Genomic DNA, 26338 nt, shown 5'->3' on the forward strand with positions numbered 1-26338 from the left:
CACCTGGCACATACTCACAGTGTCACTTATTCTTCCCAAAAACCGTGCAAGTGAATATTGTCAATCCCATTCTCTGAGCTGAGCTGATCCTCAGAAACGTAAGTAACTTGTTAAAAGTGATCAGAAGCATTCATTAAGGGGTGGAGCTGGAATTCGAGATGTCTTGCTTCACAGCCAGCACTCTCTCCTCTGAACTTTGACATTTTGAAGGTCTGGACTGTAAATACACTAGATCTTTCAGGAAGTTTTTTAAAAAACAAGACAACAAGCCCAAAATGGAATCGCATATGCTAAGCCTCATTCCCCAAACCAAGACAATTATAGTTTTGTCTATTCCAGAAATGGAATCTTAAACCAATCAGTCAGGCAAGACCTGACCAGCACAAGTTAATTAATATGCCTGATAGAACCCCCTGACACCTCTGAAGGAAAGTAATCTTGCAATAACTAACTGGCATTTTTGCCTAGTATAATTTCCTTGTTCCCGCTCCTGCCTATGAAAGTCTTTCACTTTGTACAGCTCCTCAGAGCTATTTTGTATCTGCTAGAGTGGATGCTGCCTGATCTGAATCGATTCTTTTTCAGACAAAAATCTTAAAAATTTTAATATGCCTTAATTTATCTTTTAACAAAGGCACAATTAATATTCCCACTGGACAGATAACTAGGGGATGGGGAGAAGCCTGTAAATCTCATCCATGGTCCGGTAGCAAAAATTCAGCACAAGTGTGAGGCAGATGGGGAATCTAAGCTGTGTGTTAAAGAGCAGAGACAGTGTGTTCATCCCCACCGTGATGCTCGGGCAGCGGGGTTTCCCACTTCTCCAAAGAATAGGAGCTACTACCACTATGGAAAATAGTATGGAGATTCCTTAAAAAACTAAAAATTGAACTACCATATGATCCAGCAATTCCAATCTGGGCATATATCTTGAGAAAACTCTAATTCAAAAAGATACATGCACCCCAGTGTTCACAGAAGCACTCTTTGCAATAGCCAAGACTTGGAAGCAACATAAGTGTCCATCGACAGATGATTGGATAAAGAAGTCGTGAGATAGATAGATAGACAGACAAACAGACAATAGAATACTACTCAGCCATAAAAAAGAATGAAATGCCATTTGCAGCAACATCGATGGACCTAAAGATTATTGTATTAAGTGAACTAAGTCAGACAGAGAAAGACAAATATGTGATATCATTTATATGTGGAATCTAAAAAAAATGACACAAATAAACTTCTTTACAAAACAGAAACAGACTCACAGACATTGAAAACAAACTTGTGGTTACCAAAGGGGAAAGGAGGGGGAGGGATAAAATAGGAGTTCAGGATAAGCAGATACAAACTACTATATACAAAATAGATAAACAACAAAGTCCCACTGTATAGCACAGGGAACTATATCCAATAGCTTGTAATAACCTACAATGAAAAAGAATGTATATATGTACATATGTATTTGTAACTGAATCACTATGTTGTACACCAGAAACACAGCACTGTAAATCAACTAGGTTTCAATTAAAAAGAAAAAGAATAGGAGCTGCTAGCAGCCATCTCTTGGGCAGGGAAAAGGAGGTTATTTTCGAGACGGTTCACTCAGCCTCTAGATCTGTAACCGGAAAGCCACAACCACATCTTGTACTTCATGTAATATCTGCTACAGCCCTAGCACAGGGCAAGTGTACCCTCTATAAACAAAGTTCAGGATTAGGTTCAACATTTCTGGAGTCACTTGGGATGAGGTTGTTGGAGGTACCTGCTGATCAGAGTTGACTAAATTAAATGAACTCAAGCTGAGATGGGTAGGACCCACAGTGGTCTGAATGGACTGGGGTGATGGCCAAATTATCCAAGACAGAATTTAAATCACATAAAAGGAGCCACACATACTTCACATCCCTAAAAAGAAAGGCTCAAAGATGATGGAGCATCATAGGAGCACTTGTGAAAAACACGAACTGAATTGAGTATTTGCAGGCCCCAGGTCGTTCTAGGGAAGAACCAGCACCAGTGGGAGGCAAAAACAAAAACATGCAGAACAGGCTCACAAACCCAGACTGTGATACCCAGAGGGCAGGGATAGGGAGGGTATGAGGCCCAAACCATTCGTTCAGACTACACATATTCTACATGTACTATGTGCCAGACCCTGGGCACCCTGCACGGAGAGCAGACAGGCAAGCCCCTGCTCTTGTGCAATTTACATTCTTAAGGTATCTATGTATCAGCTAGTGATAAATGCTATGAGGAGAGGGTGATGGTGGCTCCTCTAGACAGAGTGACCAAGGGAAATCCTCCCTAAAGTGGTGGTACTGGAGATGTCCATAGTTTGGGGTGGCAGAACACTCTTCTTCACCCCACCTGCCACCTCACCACACCACCCCCTCCCTTCCCCGCTCCAGGGCTTCCTGACAAAAAAAAAAACTCCTGTGGAGAGCTGGAGAGCAGCTGTCCTGGGTCCAGGGCAGGGCAGGGCGTTGCTAACAGCGGGCTGGCCTTCGTGGCGGCCCTCTAGATCTGTGGAAATGCACCAGGCAAACCCCAGCAGCCCGCAGAACCGGAGCAGCCGGCTTGCGGTTTCGGGAAGGCGCATGCGCATGAGTGCGGGCCGGGGTGACGTGTGCATGCGCGCGCGAGGGCGAAGAAACCTAGAAGAGCAGCGCGCGGCGGTGAGGCGGTTGCAGTATCCGCACGAGACCCGGCGGAGTGGTGCACTGCGAAGGGGGACTGAAGGGCAAGTGCTACTGCTGGGTCTGCAGGCGCAATGCCGACTCTGAAGCAGAAACCGAAGCAGCGCCCTTTCTGCTTCAGCGTGAAAGGCCACGTGAAGATACTGCGGCTGGTGAGGGCGGGGCCGCGGGGTCGGGAGACCATGTACCAGAGTGCTCACGGGCCCGGGAGATTGGGCTGCAAAGAACGGAGAGCAACGCCCTGTCCTCTCTTTCAACCTTGCTTTTATCAAAGCCTCCCTAGAGGCAAGGCAATTCGCTCTGCGCCCTGGAGGTAGAAGAGAAATAAGGCACTGTCCTCCCTTTCAGGGGGCCCATGGACACACTCCTAAAACAAAATCAGCATAGTTACATGAATGGACCCACACACCGGGTAGCCAGGTTACCAGGTGAGGCAGATGCAGTTGTACCACTCAGATGCCAACAAAACAAAGACTGAGGGGTTTCAGTGGTGTTTACTTACTGTAACACAGAAATTTGACGTTAGCAAGGGCCAGGCTGCTACAGTCCAGAGCAAGGATGATGGGTCTGCGGTTTCTGGGGCATCAGACATGCCAGGAGCATTGCAGCCAAATGTGGACAGAGGTTTGGAGAGACTGAATCATCATTTGGAGGAAGGCCACCTGGCTAGTTAGAGAAGTGGAAATTATCATAGGAGAATATGTTGAAGGAATTCAAATACTTTTCAAGTTTTAAAGAGGTGACATATAGGGGAGGGGTGGAAATAGTTAAAAGTTACAAGGAAACAGTTCCGCTTAATATGAGGAAGAATTTTCTATTGGGAATGTTCCCAAAATTAAGTGGCCACTTGGGAAGGCAGTACATTTCCAGAGAGCAGAGGTAATAGGCCCAGATGAGCACTTAGTGAGCATGTTGTAATGACGATTCCAGCTTCAGGCGAGTGGGTAGAACAAATGGCATGCAAGGTCCTTCCCACACCAAAGGCTGTGATTCTGAGAAATAACTATAACATAGTGCAGATCAGAATGCAAATGAGAAGTTTAGAAAACTACTCCAGAGGTCAAAGGATAGAGAGATTACCTTGGGTTGGGAGTAAATAATCAGGGTTGAGAGTCTGGGAGTTTATGCCAGGTACTGAAAGCTCTGGAACACTGAAGGAGGAACAGGATTTTGTGAGAAGGTTTTCATTTTTGACACATTAGTACCCTCAACAAACATTTTGAGTTTTTAATGTATTCCCAGCACTGTGTTAGAACCTGAAACAACAAAGACACTCAAGGCAAAAGTCCGTGACTCCTGGAGTCCTTCATTTTAGTCAGAGAGACAGGCACATGAGCAGAAAGCTACGATATGTGATAAGATGAAGGTAGGGCACACAGCGAGGCATCTAATGGAGGACAAGATAAAGGGAGGTGTCCAGAAACTTCCCAGGGGAACCTTGGATAGGGCTTGAGGGACAGCCACCTGAGCAAAGGCAAGGAGGCAAAAAAAAAAAAAAAAAAAAGCATGATTTATGCAACAAATCATAGGAAGTTGAGTGTTGTCTTATTTTTTTCATTCAACAGATATTTATTGAAAGCCTACCATGTGCCAGGCACTGTTCCAGGCTGTTGGGAGATACAGGGAACAAAACAAAGATCCCTGTCCTCATGGAGTTTACATATTAGGGTGGAAGGGCAGGGAAGACAAACAATAGACACAATAAATAAATAAATGGTGTCATATTCTAGAAGGGGGCAGGTGCTGTGGAACAAGAGAAAAGGAAAAGCCAGGTAAGGAGAAGAAGGCTTGGAGAGGAGGGTTGCAGGTGGCAGGAACAGAGTGGTCAGGTTAGGCCTTGTTGAGATGATATCTGGGCAAAGAGCTGAGTGAGATGAGGGAGTTGGCTATGAGAACATCTGACAGAAGAGTGTTCAAGACAAGGGAAAATCCAGTACAGTGGCCCTATGGCAGGAATGTACCTAAAGGGCTGAAGAAAAAGCAAGGAAAACGGTATAGCCAGAGTGGAGTGACATGGGGACACTGGGAGATGAAGAAGGTTTTGAATAACGTATGTGATCTAACATTTAAAAAAAAGAACCCATCCGCTGCTATGTTGACAATAGAATGGTGGTGAGGGCAGAAGGGGACTGCTGCAGAGGCAACGACAGAAAAAACAGAGACCAGTTAGAGCTACTGCAGTAATCTGGACAAAAGATGATAGTGACTCAGACCAGGGTGTTAGCAGAGTAAGTTATGAGAAATGATCACATTTGGGATATATTCTGGAAGTAGCCCCAATAAGATTTGCCGGTGAGCCAGATGTGGTGTGAGAAAAAGAGGGGAGTCCAAGATAATGCCAAAGTTTTTGACCTAAGCAGCTGGGAGAATGGAGTTCACTGAAAGCCTGGGGGTGAAGCAAATGTAGGCAGAAGATCAGAAGTTCAGTTTTGGATTTCATTGTTAGATTAGAGATATCTACTAGACATCCAAGTGGCTATACTGAATACGCATTTGGAATATACAAGACTGGATTTCAGGAGAGAGATGGGCACTTCAGAAATAGAGGTATTTAAAGTCACAAGACTGATGAGATCATCAAGGGGTGAGTGTAGACAAAGTGGAGAAGAGGACCATGGATCGAGCCCTGGAACACTTGGACATTAAGAGGTTGGGGAGAGGATGCAGAACTAGAAAAGAAGAATGAGAGAGAGCAGTTAGGGAGGAGAAACCAAGAGTATGGTGTCCTAGAAGCCAAGTGAAGAAACTTTCTCAAGGGAATGATCAACTCTGTCAAATACTAATGATAGTTCAAGTAAGATGAGGACTGAGATTTGAACACTGGAATTATCCTGTGGATAAACTGTGAACAACTCTTTGTGAGAGAAATAGACAGGAACTGAATCACGAAAGACTTTGAATACCACAGTGAAGGTAGGCTCTATTCTAAATACCATGGGGAACCATTGAAGGGTTTTAAATAGATGGAAAGATGCACACGTTTTCATTTTAGGAATTTTACTGTAGTATCTTTGTCATGGTAGTTCAGGGGAAAGATACTGAGGGGCAGTAGCTGTAGGGATGAAGTGGATGCCCAAAATGATTAGGCATTAAGTCGTCAGGACTTCATGATTGATCAGTTGTGGGGAGTGAGTAGGAGCAGCGATCTTAGGTTTCTAGGCAGGTGAAACGATGGATGGTGGTATCTTTATAATTATTACCAATTAAGATGGTGAATACAGGAGGAAGGGGCAAGGTGAGACCAGTTTTGGACATGGTGAATTGAAGGTTCCTGTAGGTTATTCAGATATTCTAAATGGCAACAGCAGTGTGAGATGTTGAGGGCTGACGTGGGACAGAGACCCAGATTTGCTGAGTGGGTTGTGGACAGAATCTAAAGGAATGCCAGCGATGGGTAAAAGGAAAGCCCACCAAGAGAGAATAGTTTCAGAGGTATAAGAACTAGGAAAGGTGACATGGGAGCCAAAGGAAGAGAAAAGTAGGAAAAAGATAGCCAACGGCAAATTAGTCACAGGGGTCCAGTAGGATAAGGACTGAAAAATGTTCGTGAAATTCAGTAATTTTGAAATCATTGGTCTTGGCAAAAGCATCGAGTGGTGAAGAAATGTTCAAGTTGTTAGTGGGATATTTAAAAGAGAACAGAAAACAAAAGCCAGAAGTTAGGAAAGATATAAGAGCTGTAAGTGTGACTGAAATTATGGGAACTGTTAAGAAAATAGACTAACCACCAATGCCCAATAACATGGTGCCGAATTCCAAGGTTACAGAGGTTGGGGACTGAAAAAGTGGCCCTTGATTTCATAACCCATGAGCTCAAGATCTTGGTTCTGTAGAGTCAATGAAGTGGTTTGAAATGACATGTAGTAATATATATTATAGTAATATATAATATATATATATAATATAATAGTAAATATACTAATTATAAAGAATGAGTTATTTAGTAACTAGCTATGTTTGCTATGTAAGCAAACTGACCAATTTAGAAATCTAAAGGTAAGCTATTTTTATACTAGTAAAGTAACTGAAAGAATTATGAATAAGTAGCCTACAGAGATATAAGGTTTAAAAGAGTATGTGGATGCTGCCAGCTGCCAGACTGATCCTTAAAGTCCAAGCAGGGAAGACTCTTGACAAAACCGTTCTCCAAGAATACAGACTCTGGATAGAGCCGTAGCTCCTAAGAACATTGTGACATTGACAGACTCCCAGGAACCTGCCAGCTTATTTTCTCCTTTAAATCACTTAACATTTCTGTGTTCTAAATCTTCATTTGGAAATGAGTACACTGGATTACATTAATTATCTTCACAGATTTTTTCACTTAAAATATCTGTTAATTCTGATTACACTTGTGTTTAGATAAGAGGAAGTGTGTTTAAAAGTGAAGCATCAGAATTGTCAGGGTTTTTTTTTTTTCCCCTTTTCTTCTCCACAGGGTTCTTCAGAGAATTTTTTTTTTCTCTGACAAGTTGTTTTAAACTTTCCTCCCCAAGTGTTTTTCATGACAACATTCTAAGTTTAAATTTGACAGCAGATTCCAGATTGTTAAGAGGTAAAGCATGATGAGTGTATGACAAGGAGTTACAGCAGCCAGTATACAGACTTTTTGAGAAGCATTATAGGGTGAAGTAGAAAATGAGAATTTCTGTGGGGAGTGGAATGAAAGGAAGGTGTGTATGTATGTTTTAAGAGAAGATAAAAGGTATGTTTATAGGAAGATGAGGAAAGGAGTTGGTGGAGGAGGAGAGATTGAAGGTACGGGAGGGAAAATGAGGTATTTAGTGGGAAAAGATCAAGGGAACAGATGCGGGAAGTGATGGTATTAGGTATACAAGTGGAATAAAACAGAGGGACACAGAGTTCTCTAAAACACAAAGAGAGGTTGACATCTGTACACTGTAGTCACAGCTCTTTTAGATGAGTGTGTATATGGCAGAAACCCATTTTTTTAGTTATTTTAGAAATGATTGGGGAGGAGGGTATAGCTCAGTGGTAAGAGTGCACGCTTAGCATGCACAAGGTCCTGGGTTCAATCCCCAGCACCTCCATTAAATAAAGAAATACACCTGATTACCTCCCCCCTAAACAAATTTTTTTTAAAAAAGAAATGATCTTTTTTACAGTTTAAACTTGTATTCAATAATCCCTAAATAAATCATGGTGGTTTTTTTTCCCTATAGGTGCTAACTGTGACATCTATGACCTTTTTTATCATCGCACAAGCCCCAGAGCCATACATCGTCATCACTGGATTTGAAGTCACCATTATTTTCTTTTTCATAGTTTTATATACAGTCAGACTTGATCGATTAGTTAACTGTGTATTTTGGCCTTTGCTTGTAAGTGTTCAGTTTCATCGTTAAAATTATTTTTTCCTGCCGTAGTTAGACATTTTAATAAACTTTGTTCTTTAGTTTCCTTCTGCCTTTAAGGAATCTCTGACAGGCTTAGGAAGGAGGAGCTCTAGCCACTGCTAATGTGCTCTGTCTTGTCCCCAGAGGAGACTCTCAGGGCACCAGGGCAACCACAGAGCACAAGTTCTCCTCTGAGCTCCATCTATCAGTAGATGTGGCTGGCTCTGGTATTAGGAGAATTCACTTAGGTGTAGATCTCCAAAAGAAATTTAAATTTAAGATGGTGGTCGATAAAATTATTGAGCATTCTTTATCTTTACTTCCTTTTAAAATGCACGTTAATAAAGCCTCAGAATTGGGGAATAGAGATGGAGGCAGATATACAAGTGTCTAAGTGCACACATCCCTAATCACTAAATGGAAAATCAAAATAATTTGAGAGGCTGAATAAAGCACAACATTATCCTACTTAAAAATGTCTGTAATCATTAATGCTAAATAATTTTTAACTCATCTTGCAGAACCTTACTTAGTAGCATATGGACTTTGCCTGCCATACTCATAGCATTAGGAATAAACTGCCCAGTGGAATGCCCAAATGGTTCTGGAAACTCTCCAAATACGCAAGTTGAAGATAGTAGCTAAAGGGTACTTGGCCCTTCAGCCTGGACTATAAGCTGGTTCTAGGGAAAACTGAGTGACTTCACCTCTCCTCTTTCAAGTCTTACCCTCAGAATCCTATCTAATCCTATCTAAGGTCTCCTTTCTAAGACCCCCCTGCTGCCCTGCCACCCTTTGGCTGGACTGATGGTTGCACTTGTCTCATCATCTTGGAGTCCATAGTGCTGATATCCAAGCTGATAAGGTGTATTAAGGAAAGAGGACTTTAGAGCTACTCTCAAACCCTAAGCATGCCTTACAGTGGTGACTTCCAGAACCGCCTTTGAAGGCCAGTGATGAGCATTTTGGGCTAATCATGAGCTAAGAAAGTCCCCAAAGTGGAAAGCTGGGAAATAGGATCTTCGTAGCACTCTCCAAACTCCTCGGTCTACACTTCAGAGCTGGGCCTGATGGGAGGGAGGGTTAGGAGAAGAGATTACAAAGCCTCCTTCAGTTGGCCCTCAGTGATTGCAGCATCATTTGGTGGCAGAAAGGACTAAGCTCAGTTATTCCGAGGATTTCTTCAAGGAGATGAGGAACAGTGTCCACATCCTCTTAATCCCATACTCAAAAAAGTTGTATAGTTACTCTTCACACTCTGCTTTCCCAAGGTCAATAAAACTAACCCATTTTAGCATTTATTTTTCTCCAAATTGTAATAATTCTCTGGAGCTTCCTACATGTCCCAGTGATAAACTTGGAGTCCTGTTTAAGAGGACACACCGAGAGGGAGCGTAGCCATGTGCAGCATACTGAGAGTCGTCTCCAGATCTCTGAGGATCAAACCTGGCTGATAATATACTCTTACAAATGGTGTGACATGGTCAACTAAGTTATTCCTCCATCATGAAACCCAGATTCCTCTCTGCTCTGGGTCTCATGAAATCATTTATTCAACAAATGTTGAGTATCTGCTAATCCCAGATTCTGTAATAGGTTCTTTGATAAAACAAATCACAAATCTTGCACCTGAGAGATTTTCAGTGTAACCAGGAAGCAAGATAGACGGGCAATTCAGCGTAACAGGTGCTGTGACAGATGCATACCTCGATGGTGTAGAGGCGCCCAGCCAGGGAAGGGGACCAAAATTATGCCTGCGTTGAGGATGAAAAGTAGTTAGCCGACTGACATGGGGATGGGAGGGCTTGCCCCATACAGGGATCAGCATATGTGACGGTCTAGGGGGAGAAAGTTTGACCCTCAAGGACCACAGGTAGTTCTGAATGGCTGTGACGAGAGGGGGCCAGAGTGGAGGTGTGAGAGGCAGTAAGAGGTCAGAGCATGCGAGGTTGTGTGTGTCCTGGGTTTTAACCCAAATGCCATTGGAAGCTTTGGGAGATTTTTAATTAGGAGAGTGACATGATTAGTTTACATTATAGGAGATCGCTGAGTAGCAGTGTCAATAATGGCTTAAAGAGGAACAAAACTAGAAGTAGGTCTCAGAGACCATCTGTTATCATAATCCTGGCATGAAACATGAGAAAGTCCTGAACAAAGGTCAAAAGGGTAGCTGGAGAGAAAGGAGGTGTTCATGAGATTTGATGGGTGTGGATAAGAGGAAAGTCAAGGGCACCTGCTATTTAAATAACTATCTTAAGAGGATAATAAGACAGGAAGTATAGGAGGAAGCATAGGTTTAAGGCTGGGCCAAGTGCAGTTGGTGAAGTACTAGGTCTTAGTTGCTTATGGGACATTCAGATGGACATGTTCAGATCTGAAGGAGAGAGAGGGGTCAGAGCTGCAACTTTGGGAGTCATCACCTTGAGATGGCACATGAGCTCCAGGACTGGCCCAAGCAGCTCAAAGAGAGTGTAGAGCAAGAGGAAGGGAAAGCTGGGAAATGCCGACATCTGGTGTGAAAAGGAGGAGTGGCCAGAGGAGGGCAGGAGGGGACCCGAGGGAGAGGAGGTGTTTCAGGAGGAAAGGAGCGCTGAATACTGTCACGTGTGAAGAGAGAAACCCCTGAAAAAAAAAATTCGCTGGCTGTATTAATAGAGGCTCCGGGTGACCTTTACCAGGGTGGTTTGCCTCTCGTGGACAGTGATAGTACAGCCGTGGGAACAGTTAGACTGAGCAGGCAGACCACTGTAACTAGAGGGGCCACCACTGAGCTGAGGAATCCTGGCCAGGGACAAAGGAGGGTAATGAACAGAGTGAGGTCCCCGCAGAGGCGCTGACAGGAATGGGCCAGAGAACAGGTGGAGAACTTGCGTGAGGCTCTTTTACTATAAAAACAAGTGGGAGACACAGAGATGGCTGAAGATTCCAATTCATCTGTAGGTGAGAAAAGGTAACTTGTAAATGCTTCTGATGGCCACTGTCTTCACTGATCAGGAAAGGCCTTGGTCACCTGCACTCAGATTTGTGATGTGTCTCAGTGCCCCAAAGTCGCCGTAACCGACAGTCTGTCGCGCAGGCCTCCTCTGACCATTCTCCTCCAGTGCTCCAGTGACAGAAGACACACCAAGTGAGCCAGCCCGGGGCTTTGTGGTGGTATCTAAGTACAGGCTCAAAATTTATGTGAAATCTCCATTTTTGTAGTTAAAGTTATTTTCTACTCCATGGCCTAGTGATGTTTAGTTTTTAATATAAAAACAATGCTTTAAATGACCATTAAGGATCACTGATATTCCGGGCAGGTGCATCCTTTGCCTCTGTTCCCTCCTTCCCACCTCCCTCCAGCCGCCCCACGGTTCTCTGCACTCCCGAGAACACCATTTTTATCCAAAACCATTCATATGCACTTACCCAAATTACTTACAGGAGGCAAGGCTGCCTGTCTGAAGCAGAGGTGTGGTCTGTTGCCTTGAAGCAGAGCAAAATACCCAGCACAGAAGAGCATTAACCTGGGACAGCTGGCCTCAATAGCTCCTGCAAATGAAATTTTTTCTTTCCTGCTTAAGTGTATCTAATCTTTCTCCATCCCCATTGAAATCTCTTCCTATTTTCTTTGTAATAACTACTTTCCTAAGTTACCAGGGTTTTGAAGTTTGTTATTTCTGTGTTAACAGTTGCTTCCTGCGTACAGTTACCTGCAAACATACATAAACCATTTCAAAATAAAGGCAATTTATTGCCTTTCCCACACTATATATATATCCATTCAAAATGTAAATTGCACCTCTTAACAGCCACAGTTCAGAATGAAAACGCTTCATTTCAAGAAATGTTTAAATGAATGAGCTACAACATCATAAATAATTATATAATTAATCAGCTGTTGCATACAGATGTGTGGGAGTTTTTTTTCCTGAAAATTACCACTTTCTCCTGCTTTACATTTTATTAATTGCATTGTGGTTAATATCATAAAGTTGTTTTACAGTGTAAGACTATGCCACGCTTTCTCTTGTATTATTAAAATTGGGCATTCTGACTTCCAGTGTACCATTCTACTTTAAATCTTCCACATAATACATCATCCACTCCTAACCAGATAAGTTCTCCCTCCAACTGCATTTAAGTAAAAAAGAAAGAAGCCTGTTAAGTAGTTAAATGAGTGGTGTATCACTGGTTAAGAGAACCATTAGGCATCATTGTAGATGAAATACTGTATATATGTCATTTTACTGTGGCAGTTTGATTTCCTAAAACGAAATAAAACTATTTATTTAAACTAAATAAACTTGTTTAACAAAATAGAACTTTCAAAATCTTTAGAGAGCTGATTCATTTTTTTTGGTGATCTTCATGTAAAGCTGACCTTTCTATTCTGTGTTTTCAGGATGTTATCAACTCAATGGTAGCAGCAGTATTCATGATAATTATATCTATGTTGGCACTGATCCCAGAAACCACAACATATATAGTCCTTGGAGGGGTAAGTGGAGGTCTTTCAAGTTTCTTCCTTCGGGTTTCATCCGAATACAAATTTTACTTGAAAAATAGATACGAGAACAGAAAACTAGGCTGTATTCATCCTGGAGGCTCCTATGCCAGCACACAGTACCTAGTGGCTTAATAATTTTGTGTGTGAACACATGCCCTAATTAACATGAAGGAATAAGATTTCACACTAAAACTGAAGTTAACCAAATAAAGAAGTTCCTCCATATTTCGCATAGATATGTAGGGCTAGACAAGCCTAGGAAAAGCTACTGGACTCGGTTACAATACTTAGCTCTCAGAAACCTGATGTCAACCAAAAGCCAAACAAACCAACAAGCCATGGATGAGTTTCACAGTGCTCCCTTTTCAAGAAAAGGAGACATAACCACTTATTAAGGTGAGACAGACTATTCTGGGCTTAGTTATTTCTTGTCCTGATCCTGCTTCAGGTGGAATATAATAGAGGATGTCTCATCATAAGGGAATGGTGGTAGAAAGCTTGGTAACTAAAGGATCATTTTGAACACTGCTTGAAGACAAGGAAATCAGTTTAATTTGGAAGGCAAGCCAGAGCAAACCACAGGAGTCAAGTGATTTGGATACTGTGCCATCTGATATTCTTCTGAGAGTTCTTTTTTTTTAACTTTTATTTTATTTTGTTTTTGTTTGGGGGGAAAGTTTTTACTTATTTATTCATCTGTTTATTATAAATGGAGGTACTGGAGATTGAACCCAGTACCTTGTGCATGTTAGGCATCTACCACTGAGCTATACCCTCCCCAACCTGAGATTTCTTATAGGAGGTTCAAAATCATTTGGCTTTTCTAGGTTCAGAATTTAGAGAAGTGAATTATAAAGTTCTTCTTTAAGAAATCTCCCTCCTACTTCTTTGTCTTTTCATAACATGGGCCATTTAGGAGAATTGACCACGTATGTCAGAATCCATGGCTTTTCATCTGCTTCATTGGGCCCTAAGCAACTTCATGAGGGGTGAATTACTCTAGATATGAGATAGTGCTGTGTAACAGCGATTTCTCCCAGTTGTCTTTAAAGATAATCTTATCCCTCTACTATGGAGAAAGAGGGATGAGGTGTAGGATTTACTTTGATTCACTTATTTACTCATTCATTCAGTCATTCTTTAAATGCACTTTGGTAAGTGCTGACAAAGTATAGAGCCACAGGCCACAGGTGGCTGCTGAGCACTGGAAATGTGTCCGCTCTGAACCGAGATGAGCTATAAGTGTAAAATATATACTGGATTTCAAAGACTTGCTACCCCTAAAAAAGAATATAGAATGTTTCATTTAAAACTTTTTGATATTGATGACATATTAAAATTATAATCTTTTGGATGTATCAGGCTAAATAAATTTACTATTAAAATTGATTTCACTTGCTTTTTCTTTATTTTTAATGTGCCTATAAGAACACTTTAAATTATGTGGCTTTGCAGTGGTGACTCACATTATATTTCTTTTGGACAGCACTGGACTAGAATGTGAGTGCTATCCTCAAGTTACTTAGAGCCTAATACAGGAGACAGAAAGGCAAATAGCTGTTAACAGAGTACCGTGGTACACAGAAAAGAGGAGCCAACTACTTCTCTCTGGCAGTGGAATCACAGTTTTCTGGGAATAAATGGGAGTATAGGGGGATGGTTCCAGGTGGAGGACCGGCAACATGCTGAGTACCAGGGTCAGGAAGCATGGGTAGGAGCTACTTAGTGTGGGCAGAACCAAGAAAGCTACGTTTGAGATTCAGGATGGAGAAGGAGCAGTGTCTGCGAGCCAGAAAGCCAGACTTCCTGGCAGTTGGATGGAACTGATGAAACAGCATGCAGAGTGACATCCCCTTTCTCTGGCCCAGACACCGGTTCACAAATAGCCATCAGAGTACCTGAAGGCTGTGCGCTAGTTTATTCCGTTTACCTCAGTTTTATTTTCCTGAGGCCTGTTTAGAATCCTACCCCTTAAGTGGATGTAGCCCAGCCTTTGAAAGTTCACTTTGGATCATCTTACTCCATTTCTCCAAAGCTTTTATCACAGCTTCTATCACCATGGTTAAATCTTGAGCTGGCATTAACTTTGACCCTTTCTCCAGTAGAAAATAGGAATAGGAAAGTCAGACAGTTGAACACTGGGTATAGAAGAGTTGATTGGTAACTGAATACCATCTGTAGAGCTTTAAAACTATGTCCAAGAGCAAGTCAACAGAGCCAGACAAGTATTTATTTCAGACTTAACACCACTTCAGTATTGTTTCTGCTCTTTCCTTTTCTCTAGGAAAGTATTGGGAAAACTTGGGAATGAAAATAAAATGATCTCTGAGGTCTCTTCCCATTTTAGTATTGAGTGACAGTGTAGGGAGCAATCCTGGTGCCCTAGCAGGAGAGGAAGCCAGTGGGCAGACCACTTAAAACCTGTGTGACCACAGCCGCAGCAGTGACACTGTGTTTTTGTTTCAGGTGTTTGGACTCGCGGCTTCGGTGTTCTGTATTGCGGATGGGGCCCTTATTTACCGGAAGCTTCTGTTTAATCCAAGCGGTCCTTATCAGAAAACTGCTGTTCATGACAGATTCTAAGTTCTGTAACTTTATATATTTTACTTGGTGCTAAGTATTAAACATATCTCTTTATCCTAACACGTATTATCGGCAGTTATCATTTTAATCTCAATATGGGAACTGGAAGAAGTCATTTAGTAACTGTGTGTCTAGCGCTCTCCGGTCCTGTGACTTCCAAGGGAGCGCTGGGAGCACCTGAATCAGATCAGAACGGATTCGGTTTTCCTACTCATGGGCCTGGGAAGCAGAGGAGAAAGTGCCGGGACCGCCTCAATGGTCTCCAGAGCCGGCTTCCTGGCTGGCTGGCAGCACGGAGGTGGTGGGCTTGCGGGGACTTTGAGTTCCCATGCTAGGCATCCGCGTCGCATCCCAGGTGGCTGGAGGGGCTTGGCTTGTCCGCAGGCAGCGAGAGCTGAGTGCGCGCGAGGGATAGGCGGCCGGCAGCCGTTGGGGCGCGACGCTGGTTCCCAGGGGAGGGCCGGCCGCCGCGGGGCAGATTCAGAGCCGCCGCGCCAGCCAGACACCACCAGGCCCGGGGTCCGCCATGGATCCTGAAGCCGAGAGCGCACCTTTAAGGGGGGACTCGCAAGCCCCGGCGCGTCCCGGGCGCTCAGTGCGCATCACACCCTCGGCGCGGCCAGCACGCCAGGCGCCCACCGAACCCACAGCCAAGCCGGCCGGCCGGCCGGCGTCGCCCGGAGAAGCGGAGGCGGCGGCCGTACAAAAGCGCGCTGAGGGCCGGGCCAAAGTCCCGCGCAAATTCAGGGACAGCTTCAAGCGTTTTTTCTTCTCGCCCACGGGAGCCCTGAAGATCATTAGGCTGGTGAGCAGAGAGAGCTGGTGACCGGCGGGCGGGTGCCCGGGCGGGAGTGGTTTCCACCGGCGCCGCCTCGGGAAAGCTTCCCTCTTTGCCTTTGCCAGTCACCTTTGTTCCGCCTCACCTTTCCTCCCCGTCTCCCCTTGCTCCTCTCACACACTCAACCCTTAATACTAAATCTGGTGCGCTTCACCCCCTCCTCACCCCCCGTCTTACTTTTATATTTCTGTTTTCCCCTCACAAATGGAATTAGGAAGCCGTGAAGATAATAGCAGGAATGTGTAAATTAGCAAACAAAAATCATAGAATTGACCAATGAAATTGATAATCCACTGGCCAATATAACAGGAAAAGATGGGGGAAGAGAGGGCATATATTTAAAGTTAGGAATCAGAAGGAAAATAATGACATCCCGATGAAACTGAAAGGATTCACAAGGGTACTTTGCAAAACACATAAATGTGAATAATTGGCTCAAAGAGTAGATTTTCTAGGAAAATCTTCCAAAAATGTATCAGGCACAGACTTTTTCACAGGTTAACTCTTTCAAACCTTCATGGGATGCATTCTGACACTATTCAAGCCTTTTCAAAGAATAGCGTAAGAAGAAACACTTCTGAATTATTTTTACAAAGTCAGTGTAACACTTGACCTGACCAAGTTCAGAAAAAGAAAATTGAATAGAAATCTCACTGTGTCAAAGCAACAGTATTAATATACTAACAGAAAATATTCATCAGTACTTCTTAAAAATACGCCATGAAGAAACATAAGAATGATTCAATATTAGGATTCTATTAATCTAATCCACCATATTATAAGCAAAAGAAGAAAAAATTAGGACATTGTATCAAATAGGGTACAGAACACATTTGACAGAATTCAACATTCTTTTTGGATTGCAAATAATAATAATAAGTAAGGGATGAAAAAAGAGACCAGTTAAATAGGAATACATAGATATTTCATTGACATTATAAAAATAAACCCAAAAGTCAGCATCAAATAATTAAACCTCAGAAATATTCCCATTAAATGAGGAACAAAGAGGATGCCCACTATCAACACTGTTATTCAATATTTTTCTGGAACCACTAATCATCACAATTAGACAGGAAAAAGAAATAAGAACACTTGAAAAGAAGAGGCAAAATACATAATTTCTGATAGCTGATATGATCATGTATCTAAAAACCACAAAATCAACAGGGAAACAATTTGAAAGACCTATATGAAGGAAACTTTAAGACTCTACTGAGAGATACTTTAAAACACACTAAAATAACTGGAAAGCCATACTTTGCTCTTGAATAGTAAGACTAAACTTTGCAATCTGTCTGTATTATGAGTTAAAGGAAATCCCAGTTAAAATACCAACAGGCTTAGTTTGGGGAACTTGACCAAGACAAAAATGAGAAAGATAAACAATATGAAAATGAGTCCCAAAAGTGGGGAATAGGCAGACAATAATACAACATAAAATGAATTGTCTGTTAATTTCAAAAGTACTAGGGAAGAAATCAGCAACTCAGTGGAAGAAGTGTTTCAAAAGAGCCCTGAATACACATGAGAATTTAGTATGTGATAAAGGTTAGATTTCAGACTAGCAGTGTTTCCCAAAAAATGATGTTGGGATAATCAGCAGCTGTTTGGAAAGAAAGAAAGCTGGGACTCCACCTCACTCTTTCTATCAAAATCAACATGTATTTACTCTACTTGATCTATATATACACAATTCTTTCTGGTATGAAATATGCACCGTTAACAGTGGTTACTTTTAAGGAGATAGACTAGGGTTGGGTTGAGGGAGGAGAAAGAAACTTAGGTACTGGGTGCATTTTTTTTTTTTTTTGCATGTGTTATTTCATTTCTTTAAAATATAAAGAATTTTTAAAAATAAAATGTATGTGAAACAATACAAGCTAATTGCAATACAATCAGATTTGCATTCTGAGCATTTATGATTTTGTTTTGTTTTTTAATAGCCCATGTGCATTAAAATAAATCTTGTTTCTTTTACTGCAGGCTCTTCTCATTGGGGCACTAGTTTATTTCATCATTGCCGAAGCCCAGGAGTACTTCATAGCAATCACAGTTCTGGAAACCTGCATCGTTGTTTGTTTCATTCTAATATATATGCTAACCCTTCACCACTTGATGACTTTTTTACACTGGCCCTTACTTGTAAGTGTTCCTTTTCATAATTTGCATATAAGCTTTACCCTCAGCCCCAGTAAAGTCTCTCCCCAAGTGAATGCAACAGAGTGATCTCTCTGAGCTGTGACAGAGTGTCACCCTAGTCCCAGGGAAGAAGCTAGCCTAGTACCCAGAAAGATTCCTTGAACTCCTCTGTCTATAGGACAACCAAAACACACACACCTGCTTCCATCTCATTACAGCACTGAACACGTGGCACTTCGCAGCTGGTCCTAAAGAAAATTGTAATTAGTAGATTCAGTACGTAAACACACTTCTCACCCATTGTTTGTAAAAAAGCACATGCTTCTACTTTTTAAACAGCACCCTCTCTAATAGATTACAAACATCCCTCTGAAAAGCATGTTTCTACAACATGGTAGAGTTGTAGAAAATTGTCACATGTGCCCTGAAAGAGTGCAAGAGTCAACCTTTTCATGTGTGTTAACGGTCCATCTTTCCAAAGGGATGCCATATGGTGGTGTATTCAGGACAAGATATGGCATAGCCGCCTTCAGTAGCTTTTTCTGGGATTTCATATTCCTTACCAACTGCAAAAAATTCCAGAGCTAATCCCTCAGGTCTGAGACAAATCCTATTCATTGTGGCGTCTGACGCTCTGCATCCTCAAAGGCTGGAGAGGATCTATAGTTTTGTCCAGATACAGACACGGGCCCAGTTCCTGTCCTTGCCACCTTACAGCTATGAGAACTGTCACCTCAGTTTCCCTACCTAGGAAATTCAGCAAAGGAAAAGTGTGATGATAAGAACTGTCTACAGGGTTCCTGTAAATGTGTTTAGAGCAAACAGAACAAAAGGCTTGGCACAAAGTGAAGCACATTCACTACAAAGTGTCCACCAGACCCAGCGTGAGGCAGTGGGGTGGCTTTTACCATTTTACCCAGCACCATGAGGAATCCTAACTCTAAGCTCATGCCTCTTCCTTATCGTACTTTTTTCTAACTGTCAGGTAGGATTGGTTGCTGTTGAAGTAAAACTCAAAACCTTTTCTTCAAGCGTCTGAGAGATTTTCTGAAAAGGCTGCTGAGCTCTCTCTGTCCCATAGAGTGCCGAGCACCAGGAGGCAGACCAAGCCCACCATGAACCACTTTTATCGGACACGCGGAAGACCCTCTTAGTTAAGCAGAGCTATAACCATGGAGAGGTTTCTGAGGGGAAACTAAAAATCTCTGTCCATGGAAATTTTCAAGAAGGGAAGGTAAAGTAACCGTTTTTGAGCACATACCATGTACCAGATACTTCTTCGTACCTATCACCTTATTTAATCCTCACAACAACCCAGTGCGGTTGTGGTCATCCCCTACTCCCTGTTGAACAGATGAGAAAATTGGATTAAAGAGACTTAGTTGCCCATGGTCTGAAGGAGGCACACAGAAACTCAGACTGGAGCCCAGGTCTGTCTGACTCTGAAGCCCAGACTCTCTCCAGACTTTATGCCCTATTGCCTAGTGATGGTTTCTCTACCTCCATCCTCCCTACATCTCTGTCCTCCTCAGAGTCTCTAAATTTTATCTTCTGTGTATTCTCCCCTGTTTTCTCATGGTTTCCTTAACATGTGGAGCCAAAGGTGGTGTGGGAGGTACAAGCCCTTGGGGGTCAGTGTCCCAGGTGCCACAGCACCAAGGTCAATAGCTGGGTATGGGGGACAGCAGCCCTCCAAGCAAAGGTCCACTCATAGCCTGGAGAGCCAGAGAGAGCCTCAGGGCATGTGCTTTGCTGGAGGGGCTCGTGGGAGTGTCCAGGGAGAGTCTCAGGGAGAGGCAGGAGCCAGGGTCTCCTAAGTGTGAGCAGGAAGGTCCCGGAGGAGGAGCCATCCCCTGGTCTGGGGCAGCTCAGGCCAGCTTGCGCAGAGCTACGGCCCTTACTCAGCTCTGGGAAAGCCAAGCCCCCTTTTGCTACATCTGTGCTTGGGTGAGAGCACTCTTTTCTTTGGATAGCTATTCAGGGCCCCCGCCTTTTTCTTGCCACTGTCCTCCAGGGTGTGGGCCAGGGTCTAGAACAGCACATGGATATGACTGGTGAGGTCCCAGGAGCTTCACAGTTGGGAAACCATCTTTCCAAGAAGGTCGCCAGGTTATTCTGATGCTCCACTAACTAGCAGTACACATACCAGGCAGACACATACTAACCAACATAGTCAGATGCTGAGTGATCTGATTGACTTGGAAGGTTTTTCAAAAGGCCGATTAAAACAGGATCCAAAACTGTTCTCTTCTCCTGTCCAGTCCTTTCCTCTCTAATCTGCCCTTTCAGATCCCGTAAGATGAAGGACATGTACATGTAAGATTGCTCTGAGGGTTAACAGCTACCTTTGGGTAGTAACAGGGATGCCTTGTCAGGGTAGGAACCATGCTGGTTTAGTGACAGTATTGGTGCCTAAGAGGTGACTACTCCACACTTCAGAGAGAAAGGGGACTTGGAGACGTGTTGGCATCAAGCTGCAGGAGGAGTCACTGGGAAGCCGAACACCTGGCCCATTTCCTACTGTGACTGTTTCAGGGCTGCGCACAGGCTCAAAGCCCTGCCCAACACTAGAGGTGTCCGGCGTGCATGACTGCCACTTTCTTTCAGCCCTTCTCTCCGGGAACGGTGGTTTGGTGCCCAGGAGGTACAGGATTAGGGTAAGGAGTACCGATTTGCAGTGGCGATTTCCTTAAAGGCTCACATGAGGCTAGAGTTCCTTATTCCCCTATTTCCATTCTTGTTTGGCAAAGGGCTAAGGGGGAAAGTCCCCAGCAGGAAGCTAGAAAAGGCTGATAATTCAGGGCTTCAGACCCTCAGCAAGGTAACACCAAAGAGCACTAGCCTCACATACGGGTGACTGGCTGAGACATGTGGATTCTGGGACCATATTTTGGCAGGGCCTCCTTCTCCTGGCGAGATGAAGGAGCCTGGGCTTGGGGACCCACCCCAGTCTCAACTGCAGCTTCTCGTTTCTGCGAAGGCTGTGCCAGACAACCCCAGGAAGGGTGTGAGTCCAACTCCCAGCCAGCCCCTGACTTGTTAGCATGGCTCTGCATCAGAGCTAGTGGGAGTACAGCTTTCCTCTCCTCATCTGCAGTCGGGTCACTATTTTCATTCGAAGATTTCATTATCAGTTTTACCTTCCCTTGTCTAGTGCCACCTGTCAGTGTACCCAAGAAAACTATGAACTAGTTATTGTCTTCTGAAGAATCCATATTTTTTAACACTTCTACTTTGTAAAAAAATATTATCCAATAAGGTCAGAGAAACTAACTTCTGGCCAAGCTGATGCTTTTGCCAATAGAAAGCAATTTAGAAAAAAGAACATAATAAACATACATTTAACTAAAACTCTATCAAAGGGATGATTCCAAAGCTACTGGCAATATCTTTATAAGTAAAAGGTATCAGCTTTAGACTGTCCCCTTCACATAAAGTTAATGAGAAACAACAATTCTGGCGATGACTGATCAGGTTCTGCCACGTACCTAGAGAACGCCAAGGCACAAGTGGAACCAATGAAGGTTGCCAGTAGCTGAAAACTATACAGTATTTACTGTATATACATTCTTATTACAAACACCACATTTTTGTAAACCAAATTGTAAATGTTTAACTTCCCCCTAATATTCTGTGACTTTTCAAAAATAAACATTCACCATCAAAGCATCTTTTTCTTTTCCCAATTTTAATTCTACACAATTTTATCTGAGATCTTTATGGAAAAATAATAGTCAAGTCACAAGCCTGTCTCTCATTTTGTCAGAGGAGGCTACTTGAGTCAATAGTGCATTTAGTCAAAGGGAGAAAGAAAAAGATGATGAGTAAGGATGGCATCTACAGGGAAACCAGAGGTCCTTTTGCATGTGGCAAGGCTCAGCTGCAGTTTTACCCCATCAGGGAGGACATCTGTCTCTCTCTCTCTGTCAAAGATGAGGCCAACGAGAGGGTCTGTGTCTAAGGCAAAAGGGAGGAGGGTTAGTCAGGAGAAGGCCCTTGGGCTCTCAGTCAGACTGCAGAGGGTCATAGCCAGTTGCTTGCCCATCTGTAAACTGGGGATAATGAGAGTTCGTTGTGAGAATCAAATGAGACCACATATAAACACCTTGGCACAGTATGTGACACATAGTAAGTGCTCAAGAAATGTGAGCTACAATAGAAATGGTAGGTACAAGGCAAACATTACCTCCCAGGGACAGTTCAGGAGAGCACTTTCTTGCAAGTAAGAACGAGAGCTAACTATAATGTCCAACAGTCCAATGTGGGGATGGAATTCTGACGGGGAGTCAACAATTGGCTAGAGGGGGCCGAAACTGCATTTATGACTAGGATCATTATTAATGTGCTTTCATCCAAATTCTCAATGATCTATGACTACAGCTAGTTAATTTTCATTTTAAAAAGTTTACATTCTGCTTCTTAGTCATAAGAATCCTTGTTCACATCTTTGAATATCTTGGTTTACACAATCCCCAGATGCTATGCTTCCTGCAAAGCTGCAAACCGCTGTACCTGCCCCACTGTGGGCAGATCTTTTGCTCAGCCTACAGAACCCAACTGGAACTGATTTTCAAACCTCATCACCCTGTTCCGTGTTCCCCCTCCAGTGTTAACCACCAGATGCCCAAGTAACAGACATTAGTGCCTTTTTAAGAAGCAAGGTCCCATTCCACGAAAGGGCTCCTTGCTCACCAATCTCAACAGAAAGAACACCTGGAGTTCACAGAAAGTTTACTATCTGTGGACATTTTGAAGGCAGACACCATCTGTCCATCTACACCTTGTGCATTCCCACACCCACTAGATGCCAAGCACCTCATCTGACACTTTCAGATTCAACATGCCATTTCATCCTCAGATGAACCCAATGAATCCCAGTCAATATCCCCATGTTGAAAATTAGCCTGTTGGCACAGGGTGGGTGATAAAATATGCCCCAAGTCACACATTGGCAGGAATTGGCAGGCCAGAAGAGTTGATCAATAAAATATACACATTCAGCCTAGGTAGATAATTCATCTCCTTCTTATCTGGGTGTCTCTGATGGGAGGCGATAGTGAGTTGAGTTCTGACCATTCCTTAGCAGATATTCAATCTTAGGCAATTTCATAAACTTCTCTAAGCCTCGGTTACATCCTCTTAAAAGGGGGATCCTAACAATACTGACTTTGGAGGGTGTTTGTGAGGTTTAAATGAGATAGCGACTGGGAAATGCTGGGCACGCTGAAGTGCTCCATTGGAGCCATTATGATTAGATTACAGGGCTCCTCTCCGCGTTTGGGCAGGGGAACCAGACAGGCTAACACTACCAAGTGCTGACACTACCAAATCAAGCCACCAAGAATTAAAGACTTAAAATGTTCAAATGAGCTATCTGGGCCATACGGAGGTCACATGACCTGGGCTTTTGCTCCTTCCCACACGCTGGGGCCACTGACTCATTGAGTACCTTCTCTTCCATTATCACTCTGCTACTAAAGCCCAGCCTCTGCTTATCTGCAGGGTGTGCCCCAGCCACTTTTCCTCACCCTTTATTTAGTACACAAAGAAATGACTGGGCCAGCAGTTAAAGAACCCAGTACTGATGTCCAGGAAGGACACAAATATCCTATAGATGTCAGGGCAAACTGAATTCTGGCCATGTTTTAGGAAAGAGCAAAAGTCAATTTCACACCAGAATACCAGGCCTGCTCCTCAGATGGGTCCCTGCCTTCTTGGGATGTGTGACCCTACAGAATAAATATGACCCAACTTTCAGAGTATCAGTTCTACCGATTTGCAGATTTGGGAGTGGAATTGAATCGGCAAAGTGTTCATCTAAATTTCTATGTTTATATTAAAATAAATGTATTATGGAATAGAACGCAGAATTTACATTAATTTAAAATACAAAACTTGCCAAAAAATCATATTTATGGTGGGCCAGTTTCGGTGAGGCCCCCAGACTTCTAGGTCTTTTTCGCGCTCATTTTCCTATGCCCTTTAAAAAGTCTGATGAAAAAGTTGTCAGCTCTTTTTTTTAAAGAGTGCTCTTTAATGACGTTAAACCCATTTCTGCTGACAGTCCTATCCAGGACCTTAAAATCACAGAAACTCACATCTCCAGAGATGTAAGAATTATGCTGTGGAAGGTTCTTCTTACTATTAATCAAAGGGAAAGTTTTAAAAAGGCATCCATCCTTGGGTAATTGACCAATTTAAATATTTTATGAAATTACATTTGCATGTAAAGTTGACAATTTTCAATTCTGTATTGCAGGATCTAATCAACAGTTTCATTACTGCTGTGTTCCTTTTAATATTGGCTGCCTTGGCGATACAAGAAAAGGAAAGAAGGCACTTATTCTACATTGGAGGGGTAAGTAGAGGCCTTCATGACTCCATTTAAGATCAGTATTTAAAGACTCTTTGAAAAGGGAAATTGGCAGACCATCATTATTTCATTTACAGAACATCCCCACCACTTTCTCTTCTCTTTCTTGCACTGACTTCAGAAGAGTTGAAGTTGCACAAACTCTAAGCTCATGAAAATCTTTATTCTAATACTCATGCTCCATGTAGGTACAAAAACAAGTCTGTAGACCCCCTTTTCAAAATCATACACACTATTTTTTTAAGTATTGCAACAAGATGTTCTTATCTATAAATAGGACTTTGACTTTTCTGGACCAGAGAATTATATTTTAAATCACATGAAAAGAATGACTGTAGGAGAAAAAAAGTACATTGTCAAGAGAGAGTGACTCAGGCTATTCAGGAAGGAAGGAAGTTCCCACACCAGGCTAGGCGTGCTCTGACTTAATCTTTACAACTCATTTTTTCAGATATGGAAACAGGTTAAAAACTTTACCCTGGGTCACAAGGCTGGGACAAATCCTCATCATAAGAAGAGCGCAAGAAATGGCAGATTAAATGCTTGGAAGATAGGGGGTGGGGAGTTGGGTGGTGAGACTTGAATTCAAGAAATTAAGCAATGAGAACAAAAATTAATCCAGAAAAACAAAGTCTAAGTTCTTTGAATTCATTCCATAATCAGTAAATATTTGTCAATCCCATTGGACTGTGCCAAGCTTGAGCTCACAGATTAGCTAGAGCAAGACGTACCTAAGAAAAAATTCATGAAGGCAGCCAAGGATTAAGGGATCTTAAAGAGAAACATACAAGGCAGGCAGGAGCAGGGAGCACCTGGAATCTCAGGTTTTGTAGGCCCCTGGCCCCCATCTGCTAACTCAGTTACCAAGCCTTCTTCCACCTGCCAGGAGCTCTTACCCTCTGGTCTCCCATCAATTTTTGCCTGGATGGCAGGAGCACTCCCCTCCCCTCCATTGGTCTCCAGCCTGGTTCACTTTCTGTTCATCTCATGGCAAGTGGGCTTTCTGAGTCTGGAATCTCACCTCTCCTCTTGATGAAGTCCCAGATCCTGCACCTCCTCAGCCTCAACTCTGCCCCCTCCCTCACCAGCTCCAGAGGATTCAGCCATACTAGATTCCTTGGAGATCCCAGTCCAGTACCTGGAGTTCTCCTCCCAGTTGGTCCCCTTGGAAACTACTTCCAAATATAGCTCAACAGTCCTTTCCACTGAGGAGCTTTCTCAGGGCCCTTCCCCCACCTGGAGCTTCCAAGGACCAGTGCCCTTCTCTGGTCCTGGTGCCTTAGGTATCAGGCGAGGTCGTCACCCTTAGAAAAGGCCATTTCCAAAATCTCTTTACCTGGGAATGGCAGAATGGGCCGCAGCAGCCAACTCTGCAGACACTAAGAAAATAGTGGAGGGTCTGAGAGGGACAGGAGTCCCAGTGCAGGTTGTGTATAGGGAAGACAGTTGCTGAGGAGCTGCAAAATAACCCTACCTTTCCTTCCCGCATATGGTCTTGTGTCTGACAGTCCCTGTGTCTCACAGCGGCAATCGTGTGTCTCGTCGATGGGACGGTGGTCACCAAGAGGATGAGGAATAATGTTAAAAAAGCCCTGGGAATCGAAAGCGAAACCGAAGTCACTCCCATCCCGGCTCAGGAAACCGCCCCAGCACCCGTGAAGGCACCCACGAGGGTACCCCAAAAGGGAACCCCAAAGGCACCTACAAAGACAGCCATGAAGCCACGCGGATCGGCCACTGCCCGGGCACCCTCGGAGGTATCCAAGGCGGGAACCTTGGAGCCACCCTCGCAGGCACCATTGGCTACTGCCTCCCGCCGCTCCCGCCGCTGAGCTCGCGTGCTGTCACCCATTTCGG

General features: G+C 43.3%; 2 protein-coding genes and 1 long non-coding RNA gene across 7 annotated transcripts; 2 read left to right on the forward strand and 1 right to left on the reverse strand.

The window, feature by feature from the left end:
- Positions 1 to 2594: 2594 nt before the first annotated feature.
- LOC102519385 (chemokine-like factor) lies at positions 2595 to 15185 on the forward strand. 2 transcript variants are annotated; one of them, XM_032486475.1, is made up of 4 exons: positions 2595 to 2851; positions 7883 to 8041; positions 12441 to 12536; positions 15012 to 15185. In XM_032486475.1, exons 1-4 carry the CDS (start codon positions 2774 to 2776, stop codon positions 15126 to 15128), a joined length of 450 nt encoding a protein of 149 aa, XP_032342366.1. In that variant the 5' UTR covers positions 2595 to 2773; the 3' UTR covers positions 15129 to 15185. The 2 variants fall into 2 exon arrangements, with proteins under 2 accessions (XP_032342366.1, XP_032342367.1); XM_032486476.1 differs by lacking the exon at positions 7883 to 8041.
- On the reverse strand, positions 3049 to 26150 carry LOC116665780. Of its 4 annotated transcripts, none has more exons than XR_004322452.1 (4): positions 25956 to 26150; positions 11478 to 11587; positions 3780 to 3850; positions 3049 to 3365 (listed from the first exon to the last, which is right to left on the reverse strand). It is a non-coding gene; the product is annotated as an uncharacterized LOC116665780 (long non-coding RNA). The 4 variants fall into 4 exon arrangements; XR_004322451.1 differs by having other exon boundaries at positions 11465 to 11587; XR_004322450.1 differs by having other exon boundaries at positions 3049 to 3850.
- CMTM1 (CKLF like MARVEL transmembrane domain containing 1) lies at positions 15309 to 26137 on the forward strand. The gene is made up of 5 exons (XM_032486472.1): positions 15309 to 15933; positions 17953 to 18111; positions 19190 to 19342; positions 24368 to 24466; positions 26006 to 26137. The coding sequence occupies exons 1-5, from the start codon at positions 15655 to 15657 to the stop codon at positions 26051 to 26053; spliced, it is 738 nt and encodes a 245-aa protein (XP_032342363.1). The 5' UTR covers positions 15309 to 15654; the 3' UTR covers positions 26054 to 26137.
- Positions 26151 to 26338: the final 188 nt, after the last annotated feature.

The sequence above is a fragment of the Camelus ferus genome, chromosome 9 (genome assembly GCF_009834535.1).
Source record: "Camelus ferus isolate YT-003-E chromosome 9, BCGSAC_Cfer_1.0, whole genome shotgun sequence".
In the NCBI taxonomy this organism is placed as follows: Eukaryota; Metazoa; Chordata; class Mammalia; order Artiodactyla; family Camelidae; genus Camelus; species Camelus ferus.

Excerpts from the sequence above, each read along its gene's own strand:
- LOC102519385 (XM_032486475.1), top strand. The coding sequence starts at position 2,774 with ATGCCGACTCTGAAGCAGAAACCGAAGCAGCGCCCTTTCTGCTTCAGC. Across the intron at positions 2,852-7,882 it reads ACGTGAAGATACTGCGGCTG|GTGCTAACTGTGACATCTAT; the intron begins GTGAGGGCGGGG and ends TTTTCCCTATAG. Across the intron at positions 8,042-12,440 it reads GTGTATTTTGGCCTTTGCTT|GATGTTATCAACTCAATGGT; the intron begins GTAAGTGTTCAG and ends CTGTGTTTTCAG.
- CMTM1 (XM_032486472.1), top strand. The coding sequence starts at position 15,655 with ATGGATCCTGAAGCCGAGAGCGCACCTTTAAGGGGGGACTCGCAAGCC. Across the intron at positions 15,934-17,952 it reads CCCTGAAGATCATTAGGCTG|GCTCTTCTCATTGGGGCACT; the intron begins GTGAGCAGAGAG and ends CTTTTACTGCAG. Across the intron at positions 18,112-19,189 it reads TTTTACACTGGCCCTTACTT|AGTGCCGAGCACCAGGAGGC; the intron begins GTAAGTGTTCCT and ends TCTGTCCCATAG.